At 44.0% G+C, this 27,712-nt stretch overlaps 1 protein-coding gene across 1 annotated transcript; it reads left to right on the top strand.

Moving 5' to 3' along the window:
* Positions 1–256: 256 nt before the first annotated feature.
* On the top strand, positions 257–27,550 carry LOC121554158 (major facilitator superfamily domain-containing protein 9). The gene is made up of 6 exons (XM_041867625.2): positions 257–452; positions 2,378–2,465; positions 2,945–2,988; positions 4,212–4,341; positions 11,939–12,148; positions 25,809–27,550. Exons 1-6 carry the CDS (start codon positions 366–368, stop codon positions 26,714–26,716), a joined length of 1,467 nt encoding a protein of 488 aa, XP_041723559.1. The 5' UTR covers positions 257–365; the 3' UTR covers positions 26,717–27,550.
* The last annotated feature ends 162 nt before the right edge of the window (positions 27,551–27,712 follow it).

The raw sequence follows: 27,712 nt of genomic DNA, 5'->3' as shown, positions 1-27,712 counted from the left end.
GTCAGAGCAGGAGATGTTCACCCCTCGGCGTCCAGACTGCAAATGAATCGCGCATGCGGGAAGCCGCCGCTGGCTGATCCCGCCCTGGCTTACATTCAGGGCAGGATGTGAATGTAGGGTGTTTTTTACTCACTTTTTGTCTCTCCCACGACGTTATTCCTCTCTCCTACAGCATCCATCACAATTACATGCACATGGCCAATTATGCAAATTGGGCGATGACGTCATTTAGCGACTTTTAGGACAGCCAATAGTTACTTTCCTTACTGAGGAGTTGGCAACACTGCTTTGTTATGGTTGATCGGTATTGTAGCAGCCAGTGAGCGCTTCCGCATTGACCATCGGTGAGCTGTCATTGCGGGAGAATGAATAACGCAAAATGTAGCATATTAAATCAGATACCAAGGAGACGAACGCGGATTATACAATGTGTCTATGTGGTGGGGTTCATGGTAAGTGCAACATAACCTTTGTTGAAGATGTGGCTACATTTGAGCAAGTTTGGTATTGCTGTGATGCTTTAATTTCTTTCCTAAATGGATATAGAACAGGAGTACTCACGTTGGACGCAACCTTACAGTTGAGGCAAATGATTGGCGATGACATCAGTTTATTGATCTGTTGGCTGTAGTCAATTTTACAGAGGCTACATCATGACCCGAGGGCCCCGTGTTGCTCATTTGGTAGAGCATGGCGCTTGCAACGCCAGGGTTGTGGGTTCGATTCCCACGGGGGGCCAGTATGAAAATGTATGCACTCACTAACTGTAAGTTGCTCTGGATACGAGCGTCTGCTAAATGACTGAAAATGTAAAAAATGTAAATGACATTAGTGGCTTTCGGCTATGTAAATAGTATTCTGGTTTAGGCGGCTGGCTCCATCATATGACATTTGAGAACCTGACCTGCAGGATACCACAAAATACATCAGATGTATTAAACTAGGTTGTTCTCCAGTCACTCTAATGCTGATCCAACTATTGGGATGAGGCGGGTTGAGTCCCATCATAGCACTGTCAAAAAACCTGTTCAGCAGAATCCAGTCCTTGGAAATCTGAGTTCACCTCGGAAGGACTTGTTATTCTGAGATGCTCAGGGTTTTCACAAGAACATCACGTTGACTCTGTAAAACTCAATAGAATATACATAAATATCCAGTTGTACAGGATTAGATTGATGTCATGTTTATTTAATCTGATGTGGATTGTGGACTGGACACACACTTAGCCTACTGTAAACTCACAGAACTGGAGCGATACAGATCATTTTGAAGACGGTATATTGGGGGCATGCTAAACATTTTCTGTGTGTAATTCTATCCGGATAAAAGGAATGGAAGTGAATGCTACACCCAAAGCCATTCTCACCCAAAGCCTACACCCTTGTGAACGCTCTGATCCTCTCTCTCTCTCTCTCTCTCTCTCTCTCTCTCTCTCTCTCTCTCTCTCTCTCTCTCTCTCTCTCTCTCTCTCTCTCTCGCTCTCACATACAATGTTTATTTATTTAATAATTATTATCCAGAGCACACGCACTAACTCCCACACACCGTATGTTTGTGCCCAGTTTGAATGCAGAGGTAGAGTTGAACGGAGGGAGAATTAAACAGTTGGTTTAATGGGTGGGGCTGTGACACAGCAGGAGCTACAGTGTGACTTCAATCAAGTCTCTGGCAAGAGCCTCTATGGAGATGGCCTCACAAATGCAGATAAACATGCTGGGAGAGTGTCTATTTCTCTCCTCAGGCCCTGAACTCTCTCTGTTGTACACCCACTAAACATCAGGCAAAAAAAAACTGGTATACCCTAGAACTCTAGTTGATCTCTCTAACTCCAGCCATAGAGCAAACCTGGAGATACCAGCCCATCCACAGAGAATAAACTATCTCCAACAACACTGGTGGTTTGTCATGCAGTTGCTTCACTGTGTTTGATTCAGTCATTGTCCTTTTGAATAAACCGGTTCCACAGACAAAACAACTGGACCTCTAATGCCTCATTACCCTGCTGAATATAAGTTGCAGCGTTTGTGAACCCCACCCTTTATAAACTGTTCAAATGTTTTAAAGCAGATGGTAGCGTTGATGCATGCTGCATATTAGAAAGGGTAATTTGTCAGGCCAGAGTATTCTAACACTTAATTTGACTGTGTTTTCATTGGCCATTGATATGTCAACCTCTGATGATCATGATACTCATCATTCAACTGTTTCCTGGATTTTTGTTTTGGTTATTGTTTGTTGACATGTCTATTTATTGTCTATGACAATGTAGTTACTGTAGCTCAACAGTGTTTAAACTGAACATACACCTACTGCAGTCACTCAGGTCTATGGTGTCATTCATCGTTTTCTTTTCTCTCTCCCTCTGTCTTCTCACCAGGACCTGTTTGGGGTAAGCATGATCATTCCCCTGCTGAGTCACCATGTGAAGGCCCTGGGGGCCAGCCCCACCGTGGCAGGCTTAGTAGGTAGGTGGGATGATGATGATGATGATGATGATGATGTAATACAGTAAATATGGAAGAGTTCACGTCAGCGTTAAAGTTTGTAAGATGTTTCATACATCAGACGTGGTGGTATAATTTAGCTGTAGCTGGCAAACCAATACATTCTAAAATGCCTTTTAATGCATTAAATATTGCCAAATATTGTATGGAACAAAATGAAGAAGACCTCTGAGGACATCAGGCATCTAAGGACGACAGATTAAGGAATGGTCTAAATTAGCATTCTCTCGGCGTGTAGCGTAACTGTTTGAAATCACCAGCTGATGTGCTCAATCATATCTCTAATTTCATAACTTCATATCGCTGTGGGCGCTGATTGCGGTCACAGGGTCTGATAGTTTATGCAAAACACTATAGCGGCTTGCATTGTAGGCTAGCAGTTATCATGAATGTTCTTAATGTGCCATAATCTGTACCTAATGCATTGATTTATGTTTCAGGCTCCACATATGGGATCCTACAACTCTTCTCTAGCACTATAGTTGTAAGTATTGACTTGGTGTTCTTAAGTCAGGCATTTGTGTTGTAGAACTGTATGTCTTGTGGTATACCAGTGTGATTCTCTCTCTCACACACACACACACACACACACACACACACACACACACACACACACACACACACACACACACACACACACACACACACACACACACACACACACACACACACACACACACACACACACACACACACACACACACACACACACAGTGGACTGGAGCTGGATGCTCCACCATGCCCTAACCATTAACACTCAGTTAAAATCCACACATTCCTCTGAATCCATGTCTCTTAACAAGGTTGACTTGTTACTGTACACTGAGCGAGGCATCTATGAAGAGAGATCGAGATTGTCAGAGTTGAGTTGTGTGAGGCACTTCCCCTCCCCCATGGTCTCCTGAAATTGGTTTAAATCTCAGGGGTCATGAGACAAATTAAAGGAGAAGGAGTCGTTTGTGGCCCCAGTGAACAGACAGGCAGGGAGGGATAGTGTGATGGAGGGAAAAGGGAACAGCCAGGTCTCTATGGTAATCCTCACAGGCCACATCCAGAACACAGCAAATTAAATTTACCCTGATTTCATTATACCATCTGTGTGTGTGTGTGTGTGTGTGTGTGTGTGTGTGTGTGTGTGTGTGTGTCTCTGTCTGTCTGTCTGTCTGTCTGTGTCGCGTGTGTCCATTTCTACATGCACGCTATCTAGTCAAGTTTTGTGTTATGTGTCTGCGTGTGTAGGTCCACCTATGTGTGTGTGTATGTATTTCTAGTTGTGCATAGAAGTGTGTGTGTGTGTGTCATTCATATATCAGTGTAATGAGAGACTGAGTGGAGGCGCCTGGGTTGCTTGGCCAAGAAGACCAAGCTGTGGAATTCCTCTGTTTGGGATCACCTGACCACTCACACTCATGTCCTCGTGTTACGACCTCAGAGAGAGGGCGGGCTCTCATTATCTCATACATATGTGGTTTGTTGGGCAGCCAGGCTGTATCTCAATAGTTTTAAGTGGATTCCTTTCCTCGTCTACCTGGGGCTTTGAAGGAAAGGAAGACAGTACTGACCATTGAGATGAACCCTGTGTCCAGCAACATTGTGGAGATGTTTAATGCCTTGTGTTATGTGAGAAAATACTACTCTTTCCTATATGCCACTTCCTGTGATGTGTTGTCACTTCCTGTGTGTGATGATGGGGGTTGTGATTGGCAGGGCAGCTGGAGTGACGTGGTGGGGAGGCGGTACTCTATGCTGACGTGTCTGCTGCTGAGTGCTCTGGGCTACGGCCTGCTGGGGATGTCCACCAGCATCGGCCTGTTTGTCCTGGCTAGGATCCCTGTGGGTGAGTCTGTCTGGGGGGGAAAGAGCTCTCTCTACCTTTTATGTGAATCTGAATCACATGTATGTTAAAACAAGAAAATACTTTGATGTTCCACAAAGGGTCAATTTGATTGCACCGTGATGTCCACTACCTACATACATAGACTACCGGTCAAAAGTTTTGGAACACCTACTCATTCAAGGGTTTTTCTTTATTTTTACTATTTTCTACATTGTAGAATAATAGTGAAGACATCAAAACTATGAAATAACACACATGGAATCATGTAGTAACCAAAAAAGGATGTGTAAAGGCTATTTTACCAAGAAGGAGAGTGATGGAGTGCTGCATCAGATGACCTGGCCTCCACAATCCCCCGACTTCAACCAAATTCAGATGGTTTGGGATGAGTCGGACCGCAGAGTGAAGGAAAAGCAGCCACCAAGTGCTCAGCATATGTGGGAACTCCTTCAAGACTGTTGGAAAAGCATTCCAGGTGAAGCGGTAGGTAGGGGCTCCCGAGTGGCGCAGCGGTCTAAGGCACTGCATCTCAGTGCTTGAGGCGTCACTACAGACCCCCTTGTTCGATTCCAGACTGTATCACAACCGGCCGTAATTGGGAGTCCCAAAGGGCGGCGCACAATTGGCCCAGCGTCGTCCGGGTTTGGCCGGTGTAGGCCGTCATTGTAAATAATAATTTGTTCTTAACTGACTTGCCTAGTTAAATAAAGGTAAAATAAAAATAAGTAAAATAAAAGAATGCCAAGAGTGCACTGGGAGGTGCCTAGGTGCCTTACTTTGGGCGCACGCCGAGCAGGAGGAGACGTGTACACCCTCACGTCGTTAGCCAAGGTAGGCCACCAGTACTTTCCGCTCAAGCAGCGCACTGTACGACCGATACCTGTGTGCCCAGAAGATCAGACGATCACGGATAAGAGCAGGCACGTACCGCAGCCCAGCTGGACACTGCGGTGGAGATGGCTCTGTGCGTAATGCCCGCTCTGTATCCGCGTCCATCACCCATACTACCGGCACCACAATGCAGGAGTATGGGGGTGTTGTCTCTGGGCTTCTCCTCTGTGTCATACAGCCGGGACAGTGCGTCTGCCTTCACGTTCTTCGTACCCGGAATGTATGATAGTGTAAATTCAAACCGGGTGAAGAATAGGGCCCACCTGGCCTGGCGACGATTCAGCCTCCTCGCTGCCCGGATGTACTCCAGGTTACGGTGGTCCGTCCAGACGAGGAAAGGGTGTTTCGCCCCTTCGAGCCAATGCCTCCACAAAGCTCGGACAACAGCCAACAGCTCCCGATCACCAACATCGTAGTTCTGCTCCGCCGGGCTGAGCTTCTTCGAGAAGAAGGCACAGGGGCGGAGCTTGGGTGGCGTGCCCGAGCGTTGGGACAGGACAGCACCTTTCCCTACCTCAGACGCATCCTCCTCCACTACGAACGGTAGTGATGGATCGGGGTGGGCCAGTACCGGAGCTGAGGTGAACAGATCCGCCTCAGCAGACCAGCGGAGCCGGGACGGCCCACCCTTCAACAGGGATGTGATGGGAGCTGCGACCTTGCCAAAGCCCCGGATAAACCTTCGGGAGTAGTTGGCAAAGCCAAGGAATCGCTGCACCTCCTTAACCGTGGTTGGAGTCTGCCAATTACGCACGGCTGAAATGCGATCTCCCTCCATCTCCACACCTGAGGTGGTAATGCGGTATCCGAGGAAGGAGACGAACTGCTGGAAAACATACACTTCTCTGCCTTGGCATAAAGGTCATTTTCCAACAGTCTGGCCAGCACTTTGCAAACCAGGGATACATGCTCGGCGCGAGTAGTGCAATACACCAGGATGTCATCGATGTAGACCACTACACCGCGACCAAGCATGTCCCGAAACACCTCGTTCACAAAGGACTGGAAGACGGATGGAGCATTCATCAAACCGTAGGGCATCACCAGGTATTCATAATGCCCCATGGTTGTGCTGAATGCCGTCTTCCACTCATCCCCTTCCCGAACACGCACCAGGTTGTACGCACTCCTGAGATCTAGCTTTGTGAAGAAGCGTGCCCCATGCATTGACTCGATCACTGAAGGAATGAGGGGGAGAGGAAAACTAAATCTAATCGTCTCCTTGTTCACTGATCGATAATCAATGCACGGGCGCAGACCGCCGTATTTCTTCTTCACAAAGAAGAAACTCAAGGAGGCAGGTGTAGTGGAGGGAAAGAAAAAAAAGTATTTAGTCAGCCACCAATTGTGCAAGTTCTCCCACTTAAAAAGATGAGAGAAGCCTGTAATTTTCATCATAGGTACACGTCAACTATGACAGACAAATTGAGGAAAAAAATCCAGAAAATCACATTGTAGGATTTTAATGAATTTATTTGCAAATTATGGTGGAAAATAAGTATTTGGTCACCTAAAAACAAGCAAGATTTCTGGCTCTCACAGACCTGTAACTTCTTCTTTAAGAGGCTCCTCTGTCCTCCACTCGTTACCTGTATTAATGACACCTGTTTGAACTTGTTATCAGTATAAAATACACCTGTCCACAACCTCAAACAGTCACACTCCAAACTCCACTATGGCCAAGATCAAAGAGCTGTCAAAGGACACCAGAAACAAAATTGTAGACCTGCACCAGGCTGGGAAGACTGAATCTGCAATAGGTAAGCAGCTTGGTTTGAAGAAATCAACTGTGGGAGCAATTATTAGGAAATGGAAGACATAAAGGACCACTGATAATCTCCCTCGATCTGGGGCTCCACGCAAGATCTCACCCCGTGGGGTCAAAATGATCACAAGAACGGTGAGCAAAATCCCAGAACCACACGGGGGACCTAGTGAATGACCTGCAGAGAGCTGGGACCAAAGTAACAAAGCCTACCATCAGTAACCCACTACGCCGCCAGGGACTCAAATCCTGCAGTGCAAGACGTGTCCCCATGCTTAAGCCAGTACATGTCCAGGCCCGTCTGAAGTTTGCTAGAGTGCATTTGGATGATCCAGAAGAGGATTGGGAGAATGTCATATGGTCAGATGAAACCAAAATATAACTTTTTGGTAAAAACTCAACTCGTCGTGTTTGGAGGACAAAGAATGCTGAGTTGCATCCAAAGAACACCATACCTACTGTGAAGAAGCATGGGGGTGGAAACATCATGCTTTGGGGCTGTTTTTCTGCAAAGGGACCAGGACGACTGATCCGTGTAAAGGAAAGAATGAATGGGGCCATGTATCGTGAGATTTTGAGTGAAAACCTCCTTCCATCAGCAAGGGCATTGAAGATGAAACGTGTCTGGGTCTTTCAGCATGACAATGATCCCAAACACACCGCCCGGGCAACGAAGGAGTGGCTTCGTAAGAAGCATTTCAAGGTCCTGGAGTGGCCTAGCCAGTCTCCAGATCTCAACCCCATAGAAAATATTTGGAGGGAGTTGAAAGTCCGTGTTGCCCAGCGACAGCCCCAAAACATCACTGCTCTAGAGGAGATCTGCATGGAGGAATGGGCCAAAATCAAATCAAATCAAATCAAATCAAATCAAATTTTATTGGTCACATGCGCCGAATACAACAAGTGCAGACATTACAGTGAAATGCTTACTTACAGCCCTTAACCAACAGTGCGTTTATTTTAAACAAAAAAAGTAAGAATAAAACAACAACAAAAAAAAGTGTTGAGAAAAACAAAGAGCAGAAGTAAAATAAAGTGACAGTAGGGAGGCTATATATACAGGGGGTAACGGTGCAGAGTCATGAATGTGCGGGGCACCGACTAGTTGAGGTAGTTGAGGTAATATGTACATGTGGGTAGAGTTAAAGTGACTATGCATAAATACTTAACAGAGTAGCAGCAGCCGCGTAAAAAGGATGGGGTGGGGGGGCAGTGCAAATAGTCCGGGTAGCCATGATTAGCTGTTCAGGAGTCTTATGGCTTGTGGGTAGAAGCTGTTGAGAAGTCTTTTGGACCTAGACTTGGCACTCCGGTACCGCTTGCTGCTCAAGAGAGAACAGTCTATGACTAGGGTGGCTGGAGTCTTTGACAATTTTGAGGGCCTTCCTCTGACACCGCCTGTATAGAGGTCTTGGATGGCAGGGAGCTTTGCCCCAGTGATGTACTGGGCCGTACGCTCTACCCTCTGTAGTGCCTTGCGGTCAGAGGCCAAGCAGTTGCCATACCAGGCGGTGATGCAACCAGTCAGGATGCTCTCGATGGTGCAGCTGTAGAATTTTTTGAGGATCTGAGGACCCATGCCAAATCTTTTTTGTCTCCTGAGGGGGAATAGGCTTTGTCGTGCCCTCTTCACGACTGTCTTGGTGTGTTTGGACCATGATAGTTCGTTGGTGATGTGGACACCAAGGAACTTGAAGCTCTCAACCTGTTCCACTACAGCCCCGTCGATGAGAATGGGGGCGTGCTCAGTCCTCTTTTTTTTTCCTGTAGTCCACAATCATCTCCTACCAGCAACAGTGTGTAAAAACCTTGTGAAGACTTACAGAAAACGTTTGACCTGTGTCATTGCCAACAAAGGGTATATAACAAAGTATTGAGAAACTTTTGTTATTGACCAAATACTTATTTTCCACCATCATTTGCAAATAAATTCATAAAAAATCCTACAATGTGATTTTCTGGATTTTTTTTTCTCATTTGTCTGTCATAGTTGACGTGTACCTATGATGAAAATTACAGGCCTCTCTCATCTTTTTAAGTGGGAGAACTTGCACAATTGGTGGCTGACTAAATACTTTTTTTCCTCACTGTATGTACCCCTGGCCCAGGGACTCGGAGACGTATGTTTCCATAGCCTCTGTTTCAGCCTGCGACGGGATACACATGACTCCCGGGAGGTACAGCGTCTACCCGAAGGTCTATTGCGCAATCCCCCGCCCGATGAGGTGGTAATTTAGTAGCACGCGTCTTGGAAAATGCGTGCGCCAAATCGTGGTATTCGGGGGGACCAACGGAAACATCTAGACACCTACCCTGACATTCACGCGACCACCCCATGAGAGCCCTCTGCGGCCATGAGAAGGTGGGGTTGCTAACCAAGGGATACCTAATACCACAGGGAAAGCAGGAGATTCAATAATCGAAAAAATAACCTGCTCACAATGAGTCTCCTGGGTGATCATGGTGACTGGTATAGTGACTTCCGTAACAAACCCGGACCCTAATGGTCGACTATCGAGTGCTCTGATGGGGAGTGGAATGGAGAGGGGAACCAATGAAATGCCTTGACGGCGTGCGAATGCCCTGTCCATAAAGTTCCCAGCTGCGCCTGAATCGACTAGCGCCTTACACTGGGGAACTACCATGTGATCGGGAAAGTGGATAGGTAGGGTACAGTGCACAACAGAGGGCTCTGAACAAGTGTGGGTGTTCGATACCTGGGGTAATGCGTGAGTGCCCTGCCTGCCGCCTCCCGGCACAAAAGAACATTGACTACGACGTGTGGTGTACTGTCCCTTCGTGCCACCAGTGGCACTGCCGCTGTCCTCCTCCGCTCTCTCGGCCGGTGGCTCCACCCAGCTCCATCGGCTCGGGATCCGAGTCGTCCGGGGTGGAAACGGGCAAAGCCCTACCAGGACGTCCTCTGGCTGCCAGCAGGTTGTCCAAACGAATGGCCATGTCCACCAGTTTAACAAAGGACAACATGGTGTCCCGGCAGGCTAGCTCCCGTCGGATGTCCTCCCGCAGATGGCACCGGAAATGGTCGATCAGGGCCCGCTCGTTCCACCCGGGCCCCGCTGCCAGCGTCCGAAACTCCAACGCGCAGTCCTGCGCAGTCCTCGTCCCCTGCCTCAGCTGGACCAGCCGCTCACCCGCCTCTCGACCCTCGGGCGGGTTATCGAAGACCGCCCGAAAGAGGCGAGCGAACTCCCTGTAGTCCTCCAATGCGGCTCCTCCCTCCTTCCACACCGCGTTGGCCCACTCCAGGGCTTTCCCACAGAGGCAGGAAACGAGGACGGACACCTTCTCCCGCTCCGATGGCGCCGGTCTGATGCTGGCGAAGTAAAGCTCCAATTGGAGGAGGAATCCCTGGCACAGCGCCGCCGTCCCATCAAACGCCCGTGGTCGGGATATCTGGATCCCTCCGGGTGCTGGGGGGTAGATGGCTGGATCCGGTTGGCCAGCTGGTCTCGACAGATCGGGTCCTCTCTTCTCCAGGTGTTGGATGACCTGAAGAACCCGATCCGTCGCTTCCCCCAAGCTGGCCAGCATCGTGGAATGCTCCTGGACCCATGCCACGACTCCAGGCATGCGCTCTTCTCCCGCTGACTCCTTAACGGGTGGGTGATTCTGTGATGAGTGTGACGACGAACGCCGAAGCCTGCCCGAACAAGGAGGGGAGGCAGCCTCGGCTGAAGTCGTGACAGTTCTAAAACATTTGACCTGTAGTGTACATACATACAGTAAAGACATAATCCATCAGTAACATTCTGTTACACACAAATATAACAAAAATATCAATGCAACCTGCAACAATTTCAAAGATTTTACTGAGTTACAGTTCATATAAGGAAATCAGTCAATTGAAATAAATTAATTAGGCCCTCATCTATGGATTTCACATGACTGGGAATACAGATATGCATCTGTTGTTCACAGATACCTTCACACAAAAAAGGTAGGGGCGTGTATCAGAACACCAGTCAGTTTCTGGTGTGACCACAATTTGTCTCATGTAGCGCGACACATCTCCTTCGCATAGAGTTGATCAGGCTGTTCATTGTGGCCTGTGGAATGTTGTCCCACTCCTCATTAATGGCTGTGCGAAGTTGCTGGATGTTGGCGGGAACTGGAACACGCTGTCGTACACGTGGATCCAGAGCATCCCAACCATTCTCAATGGGTGACATGTCTGGTGAGTATGCAGGCCATGGAATAATTGGGAGATTTTCAGCTTCCAGGAATTGTGTGCAGATCCCTGCGACATGGGGTCATGCATTATCATGCTGAAACATGAGGTGATGGCGGCAGATGAATGGCACGACAATGGGCCTCAGGATCTCGTCACGGTATCTCTGTGCATTCAAATTGCCATCGATAAAATGCAATTGTGTTCATTGTCCGTAGCTTATGCCTACACCTACCATAACCCCACCACCACCACGGCACACTGTACACAACGTTGACATCCGCAAACCACTCGCCCACACAACGCCATACACGCTGTTTGCCATCTGCCCGGGACAGTTGAAATCAGGATTCATCCGTGAAGAGCACACTTCTCCAGTGTGCCAGTGGCCATCGAAGGTGAGCATTTACCCACTGAAGTCAGTTACGACGCCAAACTGTAGTCAGGTCAAGACCCTGGTGAGGACGACAAGGTGAAGATGAGCTTCCCTGAGACGGTTTCTGACAGTTTGTGCGAGAAATTCTTCAGGTGGATGGATTATCTTGGCAAAGGAGAAATGCTCACTAACAGGGAAGTAAACAAATTTGTGCACACAATTTGAGAGAAATAAGCTTTTTGTGTATATGGGACATTTCTGGGATCTTTTATTTCAGCTCATGAAATATGGGACCAACACTTTACATGTTCCATTTATATTTTTGTTCAGTATATTTATCTGTGTCGTGTCCTCTTCCTCTCTCGCTGTCCTCCAGGGCTGTTCAAGCACTCCCTGTCTATCTGCCGGGCCCTGCTGTCTGACCTGGTGTCTGAGGCGGAGCGCCCCCTGGTGATGGGACACTTCAATGCTGCCTCCAGCGTGGGATTCATCTTGGGACCCGTGGTGGGGGGCTACCTCACAGAGCACGAGGGGGGCTTCTACACCTCCTCCTTCACCTGCGCCGCAATCTTCCTCCTCAACACAGGTGGGTGGGGGTGAGGGGAGATGGAGGGAGGGAGGGGCAAGGAGAGAGAGGGGAGAGAGGGGAGGAGCAGGAGAGTAGGCAAATGGGGTGTAAGGCAATTGTGGTGTTTTTCCAACCAATTCTAAATCACACCTTAACTCTAGGTACTTTGTGGATGTGAAAGGATGGGTTAGTTGCAAGCAATATAGTGAAAATTCCAAATAAAATCGAAGTTTATTGGTCACGTACACAGTTTAGCAGATGTTATAGCGAGTGCAGTGAAATGCGTGTGTTACTAGCTCCTAACAATGCAGTAAAATGTCAAATAAGTACACAAATCAAAAATTAAAAAACAAGAAATCAAGAAATATCGGAACGAATCCAATTAACAACCCAAATAGCACTATCAGTAATCCAAATGCAATCTATACGTATATACACCAGATTAATTTACACAAGATATACTAAGAATGATATGTACAGCAGTAGATATATTAGAGTGAGCCATGTCAAGAATCCAGTATATAAATATGTGGTGTGTATAAACAGTGTAACTAAAATGCAATGTACAGTAGTAGATATATTAGAATTAACTTTGTGAATGTTATGACGAGTTTCTCCGGTATCGAGTACCTCAGGATGTAAGAGAATAGTTAAACACTTACAGTGAGGGAAATATTTTTGGATCCCCTGCTGATTTTGTACGTTTACCCACTGACAAATAAATGATCAGTCTATAATTTTAATGGTAGGTTTATTTGAACAGTGAGAGACAGAATAACAACAACAAAATCCAGAAAAACGCATGTCAAAAATGTTATAAATTGATTTGCATTTTAATGAGGGAAATAAGTATTTGACCCCCTCTCAATCAGAAAGATTTCTGGCTCCCAGGTGTCTTTTATACAGGTAACGAGCTGAGATTAGGAGCACACTCTTAAAGGGAGTCCTAATCTCAGTTTGTTACCTGTATAAAATACACCTGTCCACAGAAGCAATCAATCAATCAGATTCCAAATTCTCCACCATGGCCAAGACCAAAGAGCTCTCCAAGGATGTCAGGGAAAAGATTGTAGACCTACACAAGGCCCGAATGGGCTACAAGACCATCGCCAAGCAGCTTGGTGAGAAGGTGACAACAGTTGGTGCGATTATTCGCAAATGGAAGAAACACTAAAGAACTGTCAATCTCCCTCGGCCTGGGGCTCCATGCAAGATCTCACCTCGTGGAGTTGCAATGATCATGAGAACGGTGAGGAATCAGCCCAGAACTACATGGGAGGATCTTGTCAATGATCCCAAGGCAGCTGGGACCATAGTCACCAAGAAAACAATTGGTAACACACTACGCCGTGAAGGACTGAAATCCTGCAGCGCCCGCAAGCAAAATCGAGCTCTTTGGCATCAACTCAACTCACCGTGTTTGGAGGAGGAGGAATGCTGCCTATGACCCCAAGAACACCATCCCCACCGTCAAATGTGGAGGTGGAAACATTATGCTTTGGGGGTGTTTTTCTGCTAAGGGGACAGGACAACTTCACCGCATCAAAGGGACGATGGACAGGGCCATATACCGTCAAATCTTGGGTGAGAACCTCCTTCCCTCAGCCAGGGCATTGAAAATGGGTAGCGGATAGGTATTCCAGCATGACAATGACCCAAAACACACGGCCAAGGCAACTAAGGAGTGGCTGAAGAAGAAGCGCATTAAGGTCCTGGAGTGGCCTAGCCAGTCTCCAGACCTTAATCCCATAGAACATCTGTGGAGGGAGCTGAATGTTCGAGTTGCCAAACATCAGCCTCAAAACCTTAATGACTTAGAGAAGATCTGCAAAGGGGAGTGGGACATAATCCCTCCTGAGATGTGTGCAAACCTGGTGGCCAACTACAAGAAACGTCTGACCTCTGTGATTGCCAACAAGGGTTTTGCCACCAAGTACTAAGTCATGTTTTGCAGAGGGGTCAAATACTTATTTCCCTCATTAAAATGCAAATCAATTTTTAAAACATTTTTGACATGCGTTTTTCTGGATTTTGTTGTTGTTATTCTGTCTCTCACTGTTCAAATAAACCTACCATTAAAATGATAGACTGATCATGTCTTTGTCAGTGGGCAAACGTACAAAATCAGCAGGGGATCAAATACTTTTTTCCCTCACTGTTGGTTCATAGTTATTTAATATTACAGTACTGGATTCGCATGACAAGTGGTACAGGCATAGCCTATTGTCATCCGAATGACTTACATAGAAAACCTCTCAGTTTATATAGTGCTTTCCGAGCTAATTCCATCCAACAGTTGCCAACTATTATTGAGTGTTATTCATCACCTACAATAGGATCCCCCTACATGGTATCGTGTTGCACCCTAGCCAGGATATTCCATCACATACTCCTTCTAAGATTAGCACAAGTGGCCCCCAAGCTATCTTGGCATGCAGACCTTCTGGCACCCACCAGTGGCAGAAATAATACATGGAATGTCCTTATCCTCTCACCCATACCGCTCATGAGCTCAAAGACATTAACAAATACTGTATAAAAAGACATTATGTCATCCCCCGTTTTCATTATTTTTCTGTTGTAAGTGAAATTCCACAGATATAACATTACTTGAACCAAACAAACCAAACATACGAATGAATTCCTAACCTCATGACATCATCCCAGAAATACATTGACAATTTGTAAGTTTACATGTAGACTACAATATAGTCAGATGAATATATCCCAATAAAAATAACTTCAGTCTCCATTCTCCCTGTTCATTCAGAGGAACCCCAAGCTTTTCTCTGTTCACTTGGGGCGCTATCTGATCGACTGAGGTAGTCTTGTTTCCACATTTTCAAACCTGTCTTTCTCTAATATATTTCCCATAGCTTTAGTTAATTTCCCAAAACCTTCCTATGCTGATAGCAAGTATGTACAACATGCATCTCCCCCTATAATCGCATACATTCCCCTTTATCTACTGTAATAGCATCCAATGCTATGCGATTATCAATTGCATAGTGTCCAATGAGTGACATTTCAGACCCAATTGCTTGAAAACCTAAGACTATTAATAGGTACCATGTTCAACCCTGACTCTGTTCCCATAATATACCTGAGGAGAGATACAAAGGATAACACTCTGGTTTCAGTCACTGATGAATCAGTACAGCCTTGGACTAGTTAGGATTGAGGAATTCAACCAAAGGTCAGATCAGATGAAAATAGCATAAACATTCCTATGTCACACACACCAAACCCCATGATAGGAACCAATTAAGTTCTTGCATTTCAACATACAGTGGGGAGAACAAGTATTTGATACACTGCCGATTTTGCAGGTTTTCCTACTTACAAAGCATGTAGAGGTCTGTAATTTTGATCATAGGTACACTTCAACTGTGAGAGACGGAATCTAAAACAAAAATCCAGAAAATCACATTGTATGATTTTTAAGTAATTAATTTGCATTTTATTGCATGACATAAGTATTTGATCACCTACCAACCAGTAAGAATTCCGGCTCTCACAGACCTGTTAGTTTTTCTTTAAGAAGCCCTCCTGTTCTCCACTCATTACCTGTATTAACTGCACCTGTTTGAACTCGTTACCTGTATAAAAGACACCTGTCCACACACTCAATCAAACAGACTCCAACCTCTCCACAATGGCCAAGACCAGAGAGCTGTGTAAGGACATCAGGGATAAAATTGTAGACCTGCACAAGGCTGGGATGGGCTACAGGACAATAGGCAAGCAGCTTGGTGAGAAGGCAACAACTGTTGGCGCAATTATTAGAAAATGGAAGAAGTTCAAGATGACGGTCAATCACCCTCGGTCTGGGGCTCCATGCAAGATCTCACCTCGTGGGGCATCAATGATCATGAGGAAGGTGAGGGATCAGCCCAGAACTACATGGCAGGACCTGGTCAATGACCTGAAGAGAGCTGGGACCACAGTCTCAAAGAAAACCATTAGTAACACACTACGCCGTCATGGATTAAAATCCTGCAGCGCATGCAAGGTCCCCCTGCTCAAGCCAGCGCATGTCCAGGCCCGTCTGAAGTTTGCCAATGACCATCTGGATGATCCAGAGGAGGAATGGGAGAAGATAATGTGGTCTGATGAGACAAAAATAGAGCTTTTTTGGTCTAAACTCCACTCGCCGTGTTTGGAGGAAGAAGAAGGATGAGTTCAACCCCCAAGAACACCATCCCAACCGTGAAGCATGGAGGTGGAAACATCATTCTTTGGGGATGCTTTTCTGCAAAGGGGACAGGACGACTGCACCGTATTGAGGGGAGGATGGATGGGGCCATGTATCGCGAGATCTTGGCCAACAACCTCCTTCCCTCAGTAAGAGCATTGAAGATGGGTCGTGGCTGGGTCTTCCAGCATGACAACGACCGAAACACACAGCCAGGGCAACTAAGGAGTGGCTCCATAAGAAGCATCTCAAGGTCCTGGAGTGGCCTAGCCAGTCTCCAGACCTGAACCCAATAGAAAATCTTTGGAGGGAGCTGAAAGTCCATATTGCCCAGCGACAGCCCCCCCAAGGCCGCAGTGTGTGCAAACCTGGTCAAGACCTACAGGAAACGTATGATCTCTGTAATTGCAAACAAAGGTTTCTGTACCAAATATTAAGTTCTGCTTTTCTGATGTATCAAATACTTATGTCATGCAATAAAATGCAAATTAATTACTTAAAAGCATACAATGTGATTTTCTGGATTTTTGTTTTAGATTCCGTCTCTCACAGTTGAAGTGTACCTATGATAAAAATTACAGACCTCTACATGCTTTGTAAGTAGGAAAACCTGCAAAATCGGCAGTGTATAAAATATTTGTTCTCCCCACTGTAGATATAACCATTCTAAAAATCCACATCAATCCCCCCTCTTTGGGAATACATAGTCCCATATCAATACCTCCAAATACTTCAAATGTATATAGTGACTAATATGTGAATACGGTAACCTAATAATCAACATGTTCATGATATCAGTCACAATCCTTACATTAACTTACCTGTTTCAAACAGTAAGATTCAAAAGTTTCTACTCGAAATAAATCATATAAGTGTATCCTAAGACATTACAATAAGGTATCGCTGTTTTAACCATAATATCTATTTTAGACAGTTATCTCGCAATTGTACAAGCAATACCCTTCATTCTGAAAATAGTTTCAACATCTTTAGTTACTAATATATACTAATGATTTACTTAAATCACTCAGTTATCTTATGAATCATAACCAAAACCAAATTACTTATCTCAACCAAATTTAGAATTACAATTCTTAGTGATTCACATTGGTCCTATCACTCAAAATTAAAACCCTCAACTTTAGCACCCATTACACTTATATTAACATACAGTATAAATATCCATAATTATATTATGACCTTCCTCATCCTGAGAATAACTACAGATCATTATCTCAATGCATTCTTAGTACTATTAATTTAGCAGTGTATATACCTCCTACCCAAATTAGCAAATGTAGATAAATACAAATGTATTATCGACACAGCTAACCAACCCCTTCTTCCACCGGCACTCAATCTTCTGGCGTCTGTTCATTATCCTCTTCAGACAGCTTCGTAGTTCAACATGAATTGCCCATGACAATGTCCCAACTTCAATGTCTCATCCGAGTCACCACCATCTCTACGCCCCATTCTGTCTCGTCCATTTGCCAACCAGTATACCAACAACATGAGAAATGTTGTATTTGCACAGATCTCTCTCCATTCTCACTAATGGTGGACTCCCATCACACTCAAAAGCATGCGATAAAAGACAGTTGATAGTTTCGATTGGATGTTGTACACCGGTTGCAGGTAGAAGTGGTGCTGTAAAGGAATGTCTTCAATGCCTCTGATGTTCATCTTCAGCCGGTTCAGAGGTTGTTGCATCAAGACACCATCTGTATTTACAGTTGAAGTCAGAAGTTTACATACACTTAGGTTGGAGTCATTAAAACTTGTTTTTCAACCACTACACACATTTTTTGTTAACAAACTATAGTTTTGGGAAGTCGGTTAGGACATCTACTTTGTGCATGACACAAGTAATTTTTCCAACAATTGTTCTCAGACAGATTATTTCACTTATAATTCACTGTATCACAATTCCAGTGGGTCAGAAGTTTACATACACTAAGTTGACTGTGCCTTTAAACAGCTTGGAAAATTCCAGAAAATTATGTCATGGCTTTAGAAGCTTCTGATAGGCTAATTGACATCATTTGAGTCAATTGGAGGTGTACCTGTGGATGTATTTCAAGGCCTACCTTCAAAACTCAGTGCCTCTTTGCTTGACATCATGGGAAAATCTAAAGAAATCAGCCAAGACCTCAGAAAAAATGTGTAGACCTCCACAAGTCTGGTTCATCCTTGGGAGCAATTTCCAAATGCCTGAAGGTACCACGTTCATCTGTACAAACAATAGTACACAAGTATAAACACCATGGGACCACGCAGCCGTCATCCCGCTCAGGAAGGAGACGCGTTCTGTCTCCTAGAGATGAATGTACTTTGGTGCGAAAAGTGCAAATCAATCCCAGAACAACAGCAAAGGACCTTGTGAAGATGCTGGAGGAAACAGGTACAAAAGTGTCTATATCCACAGTAAAACAAGTCCTATATCGACATAACCTGAAAGGCCGCTCAGCAAGGAAGAAGCCACTGCTCCAAAACCGCCATAAAAAAAGCCAGACTACGGTTTGCAACTGTACATGGGGACAAAAATCGTAGTTTTTGGAGAAATGTCCTCTGGTCTGATGAATAAAAATAGAACTGTTTGGCCATAATGACCATCGTTATGTTTGGAGGAAAAAGGGGTTACTTTGCAAGCCGAAGAACACCATCCCAACCGTGAAGCACGGGGTGGCAGCATCATGCTGTGGGGGTGCTTTGCTGCAGGAGGGACTGGTGCACTTCACAAAATAGATGGCATCATGAGGAAGGAAAATTATGTGGATATATTGAAGCAACATCTTAAGACATCAGTCAGGAAGTTAAAGCTTGGTCGCAAATGGGTCTTCCAAATGGACAATGACCACAAGCATACTTCCAACGTTGTGGCAAAATGGCTTAAGGACAACAACGTCAAGGTATTGGAGTGGCCATCACAAAGCCCTGACCTCAATCCTATAGAACATTTGTGGGCAGAACTGAAAAAGCGTGTGCGAGCAAGGAGGCCTACAAACCTGACTCAGTTACACCAGCTCTGTCAGGAGGAATGGGCCAAAATTCACCCAACTTATTGTGGGAAGCTTGTGGAAGGCTACCCAAAATGTTTGACCCAAGTTAAACAATTTAAAGGCAATGCTATCAAATACTAATTTAATGTATGTAAAGTTCTGACCCACTGGTAATGTGATGAAAGAAATAAAAGCTGAAATAAATAATTCTCTCTACTATTATTCTGACATTTCACATTCTTAAAATAAAGTGGTGATCCTAACTGACCTAAAACAGGGAATGTTTACTAGGATTAAATGTCAGGAATTGTGAAAAACTGAGTTTAAATGTATTTGGCTAAGGTGCATGTACACTTCCGACTTCAACTGTACCTCAAGAGAAGACAGAACATAACAGTTTTAGTTGAGTTCATTTCTAATCCAAGAAATCCACATAAGCATTGACTATATGACAAATTAATATGTTTTACCAATTATTCTTACTACCAATTTCTAATATACTCCCCAATTTCTTTTTGGGAAACTCTCCACAGTCAGAGAAATGAATGGTGTGACAGTCAGGTGATTCTTGAACTTCTGGAAGATCTTGAAGTTCTTGGATGTTCTTGGAGGTCTGTCCCTCCGCCGAGGGAATCAGCCAGAGAACGTAGCTCATTAGTAGCATTCCCCTTGCCATCGTCTCCCATCACCTGATTGTTGTCAGCTCCAGCGTCCTCAGCTTCCTCATCTCCCTCTGTTGCAGTGGTTTAGATGATACCAGGTCGATCTCCCCTCTATCCGTACATCCGTTGGTGTAGCCTGGGTGATGATGTGTGGTCCTTTTTAGCTCTGAACCTTCTTCCGTCACTAGGGTCTCGGATCATGCAGAGTCCATCTCCATTTATCAACATTGCTCTGTGGAGTGTGTCCTTCTGGCAGCGTACCAATAGGGAAGTTGAGTCCTTGCTGCAAAGACACACAGACACAGACAGACACAAAAGAAAACAATGCTCTGCAGTGGCGGTGCCATCTTCCTCCTCTGGGTTGGAACACTCCTACAGTGGGACACATGGATGCAGGTATCTCTCTCTGCTACTTTCCCCTCCATCAATGTAGCCAGCAACACCTAGTACTGACCTCCCCACCTAGGTTTTGTCCATCTCTTACTTCTGTAATCCTTTACCGCCAGTCTCCAGGGCGCAGACAATGCCCAGATTCTCCTGTCAGGTTGGGCAGAGAAGCCTTCACCTGTGGGAAGAAAGTCTTAAGAACATTGTTAGGTGCGACACCGTATGCTACTATACCCTGTCTTCTTATCAGTCAGGAGAAGCCTTGAGATTAGGAAGTGCACATTCTTGCAGCTTGTTATAGTTTCATAGACAAGCCTCCTCTACACCCTGCCTCCTACCAAAAATACACTTGCACCTAAAACATTGAATCTAACCATAACACATTAATTACTACTGCTCATATTCTCAATACAATTTGCATATTTACCAAAAAGCCCCATGCGACCAGTACTTCCCCCCTTTGGACACATGACTCACATCGTGATTCATGCGTTCAAAAAACAAAACAACGACATTGCCTGTTAAACCAAAATAATAAATGAAATTAAAATGACAACCTTTAATAATACCTTAACTTAATTGTATCCCAATTCAAGGAATATAAAAATTGAATAGCGACAGGTGTTCCTCATTCAGGACTAGCTCTCTCACTCTGTCCTTGTTATAGTCCGAATCCTATATAGGACTATTGCCAAATTATAAACTTCTTCATAATTATCAGTATTATAAATTACCCTCAACTCGGTATAATAAATTACCTTAAATTCTTCATCCAATGCCTCTTGGCTTTCCAGTGTGGATGATCAATTCACACTAGAAAGTCATGACAGGGTTCAGAGGTCATTCAAACCCTTCAACGACGTGTTTCATTCTATAGTATAGACTAATCATTAACAACAGTCAAAACATTTCATACATTTTTTTATCCCAAGTGTACAGTAGGTCCTCATTACAATCCTTCTCAAAAGAAATCACTTGTTTACCCAAAACTCACTCATATAAAACAAAAAACTTCAGAAAGTTCCATGTGTGTCCCTTTAAGACTTATCATCTCTAACCCGTTAAAACCCCTAAAATTAAAATAAAAACCCTTTATAACCATTATAATAGGTGGGTTGTGTGTGGTTATTTGAAAAACCATATTGGAAAACAACAAACAAAAATAGCCAGGCCTTATTTAATTTGGTAGCTCCCTCTTACGACCGAATTATAAGACTGCCAACTTTTACTAACTGCTCCCCCTAGCCCACAGACTTTGGAAACATTCCAATGAGAGATAAGGAAATCCCCATTTTCCTGTAAGAGAAAGTATACATTTCGTTAACATTCAATTATAATCAGCAATCCAAAAATATTAATTACACACAAAACATGATGCAGATATACACTGTCCTACCTCACATCAATAATTGTTTGTTTCAATCTAATTCCTCATAACTACTCCAGAAGAAGATTACATAAAATCTATCAAAAGATGAAAACGACTCAAGGTTATCTGAGTTTCCAATTAGTATTTTTAATTGATTACCCTTTAGACTTCATTCTCTGTAATTCTCACAATGATTATTAAACCCCAAAATCGGCTTCATTTGATCCCATATCAAATTATCATGGTATCGTTACTGGATGACTTTTCCCTTAGATTGTTCCTGTCACCCCTCTAAATGTAATATTTGAGACATTCACAAATATAATCAATTACTACGCGTAAAGAATCAGTGATATTTTATCCCAAGCGTCTATTAAAAAGTTGTTTGAGATGTGATATCCTACGTCTTCCTTAACATACCTACTGTAGGGTACTTCCACCAATCCTATAAGAAATAATCCTACTCAAAACACATCAGATAATACCACGTTTCATTGATTTGACTACATCTTCTAATATAAACCTATAACCCCTTTCCGGTAATGTAATCAGCTCAACTTGTTGCATTGATGTATTAAAATGTAAACCTATTGTTTAATAAATCCAGAATTTACAAAAAATTTGACCTTCTCCATCAGCATAATAGTAAAAACTACCTCCCATTGTTCAACATACCAGAAACAGAAACAGATACCAGAAACAGATATTTCTGTAGTGATCTCAGCTAAAAGTTTCTATATTCCTCAGTTAATGTTATCTTTCATACTCTGCTTCCTTCCAACACTGCTTCATTATCCCTGGTGTTTTTTAATACTCTTTTTATTATCTTTGTCCCCTTGCTTCACTACCCATTAAGACACTCGCTTCCCTGTGCTTCGTCACTATACTATTATTATCCCCTGTTATCAACTAAGATAATAGCCACAGCTCTTATGAAACCAGCAATCCGCCATTATTAGAAGTCAGCAGATCTAGATAACTGTCCTTTCTAAGTAGGCTACAAGTAACAAACCAAACACTTGCTGTAGTTGACAAGCATATATTGAATTTGTATCCATAGTATTCATATTCAATCTATTCATTGACATTACGCCACCATTCTCAATCGTTTAACCTAGCAAACCCTTAGGCAACGCAAGAAAATGACTACCTCGAAATCGTCTCGCTATCCCTGTTAAATAAGTGAGTCTTTCAATTTGAACCAAGCACGATGCTAAATCTTCCATTCTACATCACCAAACCAACACTTTCTGCTGTATCTATTTCATCAAAACATACCAACAGTTGAATTACACTCAGAAACCCAGATTTTACTCTATGCCATTGACCTAATGCTATTGAAATGACAAAGAAATCCCGCAAATAGCCTAATTACACTGGTTTATCGTCTTACCATCTGATAAAAATGAAGTTCCTTCACTTCATCACCTTAGCTCTGTAATGATAATTAGTTTATGGGCAGTTCATTTCTTAAACCTTATTTCTATCAAATGATCCATCAACGGCACCAACTCAGAAAACCTTTATTCATTATTTCCCACCCCTGACGTACGTCTACGTTTGGGTGAGCAAGTTAGTATATAAATATTATTGTAATTATTACCTTATCACCTCTCTAGTAATCGATTACACACACATAAAATGCATCCTATTTTCACATTTTCACATACTCCATATAGAACATTAGAAACTCCTAGGTACTCACATCAAACAATCCCTTCGTGTTTTTTAACGACTCTCAATTGACACAAATTAACATATTCAAACATACTCCAAGCGGAACCAAAAAAACCTTCCTGTCATGGGATCCTCACCAGTTCTCTAACCTTCAGGAAACCCCATAAAAGTCAAGCCTCTCATTAAACATAGACTTTTCCACTACTCTCTAAAATAACCTCACACTCTCCATACCAATCCTTGATATTCTATGATGGGCATTGATGTACAGAACCACAATATAATGTTATATCAAAGCTTATTATCCAAATGTATATCAAATTATCAAAACGTCTATAATTTATTATGCACCCTTCAGATTAAAAGTACTTTCTGCTCTTTGTTCCTAAAATAGCCTATGTTGTTCCATTCAATTACTTAACTTCGTTAGCTAATCCCCTTTAAAAATACCTTCTTGAGGATCCTCATTATCTGTCCATGCTGATAAATCACTGATATATGGTTCCCCATAGAAAAATCAAAATTTACTTAACATCCATTTGCACATTGTCTGATTTTCACTACTTTTAAAAGATCCTTGTTTTAAATGCGCATTTGTCTGTAATAATTTTGGCATTTCCTTTCTCTTTCTTCGAGGTAAATTAAGCTCTGATTTAATCTTAATGGTGACTGTCTTTCCTGATACCGGTCTACTAAGTTGGCTATCCATTACTTTTATTAGTTCATGTAATATTAGTAATCAAAAACTTGAATCAAATCCCCAACTTGATCTTTATTAAAATTTTGTTTGCCTATTTTGTCATTGGTGCCATGATTCAACATGCTTAATTGTATCTGCTCTGATTTATCTGCTCTGAGTCTTTATGCAGTATGAGTTATTGTTCTCTCTCTCTTTCCTGACCGTTTTGAGAAATTTCACAAAGGACTAATTCTCTCATGGGGCTTTTACAATATTACTCTTTATGATGATTCTTTCACACCACCAGACTCAAACCTATTTATCACACTTTATGATGATTCTTTCACACCACAGGACTCAAACCTATTTATCACGCTTTATGATGATTATTTCACACCACAGGACTTCAACCTCACTTCTCGTCATGTTGAGGACTTGAACCTCTGAACAACTTTATAATGTTTTTTTCACATTACAGGAATCAAACCTATCTTTATAATGTCGTACCCATTAAAAGACCCTACGCCCAATCTTGTTAAACCCACTCTCCTTCTTCTCTGTTGTTTTCTACTCATTACTCTGAACAAACCCTGTTTAGAATCATAGCACCATGTCATTATCTAATTTGATATTTCTCCTTACATCTATTTACGTACTCGAATACCACTCATCTGTTACCCTCAAAAAAATATTGAATTTTAAACGTTCGTTACAGCTCAGCTTTACCACAGATAAGCAGAATTTAACCTAATCAAAAAAGGAAAGTCTGCTTACCTGTTAGTTCGGCTGTAAACTGCATCCTGTTCGTTCAGACGCCAATCTGTTATGACGAGTTTCTCTGGTATCGAGTACTTCAGGATGTAAGAGAATAGTTAAACACTTAGATGGAGAGTTGGTTCATAATTATTTAATATTACAGTACTGGATTCGCATGACAAGCGGTACGGGCATAGCCTATTGTCATCCGAATGACTTACATAGAAAACCTCTCAGTTTATATAGTGCTTTCCAAGCTAATTCCATCCAACAGTTGCCAACCATTATTGAGTGTCACTCATCACCTACAATAGGATCCCCCTACATGGTATCGTGTTGCACCCTAGCCCCCAAGTGGCCCCCAAGCTATCTTGGCATGCAGACCTTCTGGCACCCACCAGTGACAGAAATAATAAATGGAATGTCCTTATCCTCTCACCTATACCACTCATGAGCTCAAAGACATTAACAAATACTCTATAAAAATATGTTATATCAGTGAAGAATACAGTATATAAATACACAGTGTGAAAAACGTTATAAAAGAAACGGGAAGTGTCCAGTGTTTTAATGTCTCTATAACATGGGACAGCGGAGTTTGTGTGTGTGTGTGTGTGAGTGATTAAGTGTGAGTGTGTGTGTGTGCGTATGTTGTTAGTATGGGCGTGTGTGTGTGTGTGTCAGTGAGTGTATATGTGAGTGCAGGAGACCGTGTGTGTATGAGGTGTGTGTGTGTGATAGCTTGTGTGTGTGTTTTGTGTGAGTGAAGGTGCATCACCTGGCTGTTCAACAGTCTGATGGCCTGGAGATAGTATCTCGGTCCCGGCTTTGATGCACCTGTACTGTCTCTGTCTCCCCCCCCTTCCAGTCAGATAGAATCAGATATTATCATACAGCAAATACCTAGCCAGTCTGTGCTTTCTAACCTTGTGTTTGTCGTATTCCATCCAGGTCTGGTTTGGCTGCTTCCCTGGAGTGATTCGCTAACCCCACACACCAATGCTAACTTCAACAGCAGCGCTAGCAAAGCCAGCTGCCACAACAACGACGACAACCACGTCACCTCGACACAGCAAAACTCTTCCCATGACAACAGCAACAACCACACTACAGCGTCGGGGGCGGCAGTCACAGGATCGGGGGCTCCAGGAACGAACAAGAGGGGCTGGAGCTGGGACCTGGACTGGGGGGAGGTGTCACTGCTCCAACCTGCCTGGCGTCAGCTCTCCTCAGTGGGCTCCAAGATCCGCACGGTGGTCTCCTCGGACATGTGGGACCTGTTCCTGGTGCGTCTGCTCATGGCCATCGCCATTATGCTTTACTACAGCAACTTTTCTCTGGCCATGGAGGAGCGCTTCATGCTGAAGCCCAAAGCCACAGGTTATCTAATCAGCTACAGCTCTACCCTGGGGGCCTTGGCCGGCTTCTTGGTGGGGCCCGTCACCAAACTGTACGGTAACGACATGCCGGCGCTGTTGCTACACTCTACAGTCCTCACGTGTTGCCTGATCCTGCTCTACGCCATGGCGCCAAGTGTCTGGCACGTGTTGTTAAGTTCCACTTTCTTCGCCATCTCCACGACTATCGGACGCACCTGCATCACCGACCTTGAGTTGCAGAAAGGGGGAGCTCACGCCAGTGGCACACTAATCGGGGCAGGGCAGTCGGTGACGGCGGTGGGTCGGGTACTCGCCCCCCTGCTCTCGGGGCTGGCCCAGGAGTTTAGTCCCTGCGGGCCGCCGAGTCTGGGGGTGGGGCTGGCGTTAGCAGCCGTCGCACTGCTGCTGGTAAGGGTGCCCAAATGGGACGGGAGAGGCAAGAGGAAAGAGGCCAAACTCGGTGACACACACAGAGAGTGAGAATGAATGAATGAGAGAGGGAGAAAGAGCACCAATGCGAAACTACCATCCTCAGGAGATGTCTAGTCTAAAGACAGCATTGGAGACAGAACTGATGCAGAACTGTTGGGGTTTGTTGTTGACATGTCAGCGGGGTGTTGTTTCGTTGTTTGTTTTGTAGCTGTTGACGATGGAGCCACATCTCCGCTCTGCCGTTCTGTTGGTTTGGTCTCAAAGTGATGACATCACAGCACTCTGAAAGGAACCGGGTCATCATCAGCATCGCTGTTCCCCCCTTCAGTACACCAAACAGGGTTAACCGTGAACAAACACCTAGGCCAGCAGCCCTCTGTAAAAGGAATGAGGGGTCCATGCTAAAATAGCCTAGCATAGGTCATCATGTCAATGGCACATACAGTCGTGTTCATATAGCCTAGGAATAGTCACGTTTTTACATATGTCTCTTGTGAGAGACAATAATAACATAAAAAAACACAAAATATAAATCTAATGTACTCCTGCTCTTCCTTTATAACCACTACAAATAGTCCAGGAACACCTTGGGGTTTCTTTGTACTGAAAATGCACTTCATTTCCCAGAATGCTCTATTTCTGACCTACCCTATGAGTGTGGGCAGCATGTGAAGCACCTACTCTTACCTCTCTGGAGCCAAATTCAATTTTCTCTCCCTTCTCACTGAAGTATGCACTCATTCACCCTCCCTCAAGGATTGAAAATAATTGGATTTGTGTGAAAACGTTCACACCAATCCAATGCTTTTAAATCCATTGAGGGGGAGGCAAGGAGTACACACTTCGGTGAGAAGGGAGAGAAAATGGAATTTGGCTCCAGAGAGGTAAGAGTAGGTGGTGGTGGGGGGGGGGTCGTATATCAGTGTCTGTGGATAACTTCATCCTACTTCTTTTTTAACCACTGTTTACCCTCAATGAACTGCTTTTTAACAGGATCCTGTGGAACTAAGGTATCAGGACCTTTTCAATGGACATTTGTATATA

Source organism: Coregonus clupeaformis, chromosome 23 (assembly GCF_020615455.1).
Source record: "Coregonus clupeaformis isolate EN_2021a chromosome 23, ASM2061545v1, whole genome shotgun sequence".
Classification (NCBI taxonomy): domain Eukaryota; kingdom Metazoa; phylum Chordata; class Actinopteri; order Salmoniformes; family Salmonidae; genus Coregonus; species Coregonus clupeaformis.
This window is presented reverse-complemented; position numbering and strand designations above follow the sequence as displayed.

Excerpts from the sequence above, each read along its gene's own strand:
- LOC121554158 (XM_041867625.2), top strand. The coding sequence starts at position 366 with ATGAATAACGCAAAATGTAGCATATTAAATCAGATACCAAGGAGACGA. Across the intron at positions 4,342-11,938 it reads CCTGGCTAGGATCCCTGTGG|GGCTGTTCAAGCACTCCCTG; the intron begins GTGAGTCTGTCT and ends GCTGTCCTCCAG. Across the intron at positions 12,149-25,808 it reads AATCTTCCTCCTCAACACAG|GTCTGGTTTGGCTGCTTCCC; the intron begins GTGGGTGGGGGT and ends TATTCCATCCAG.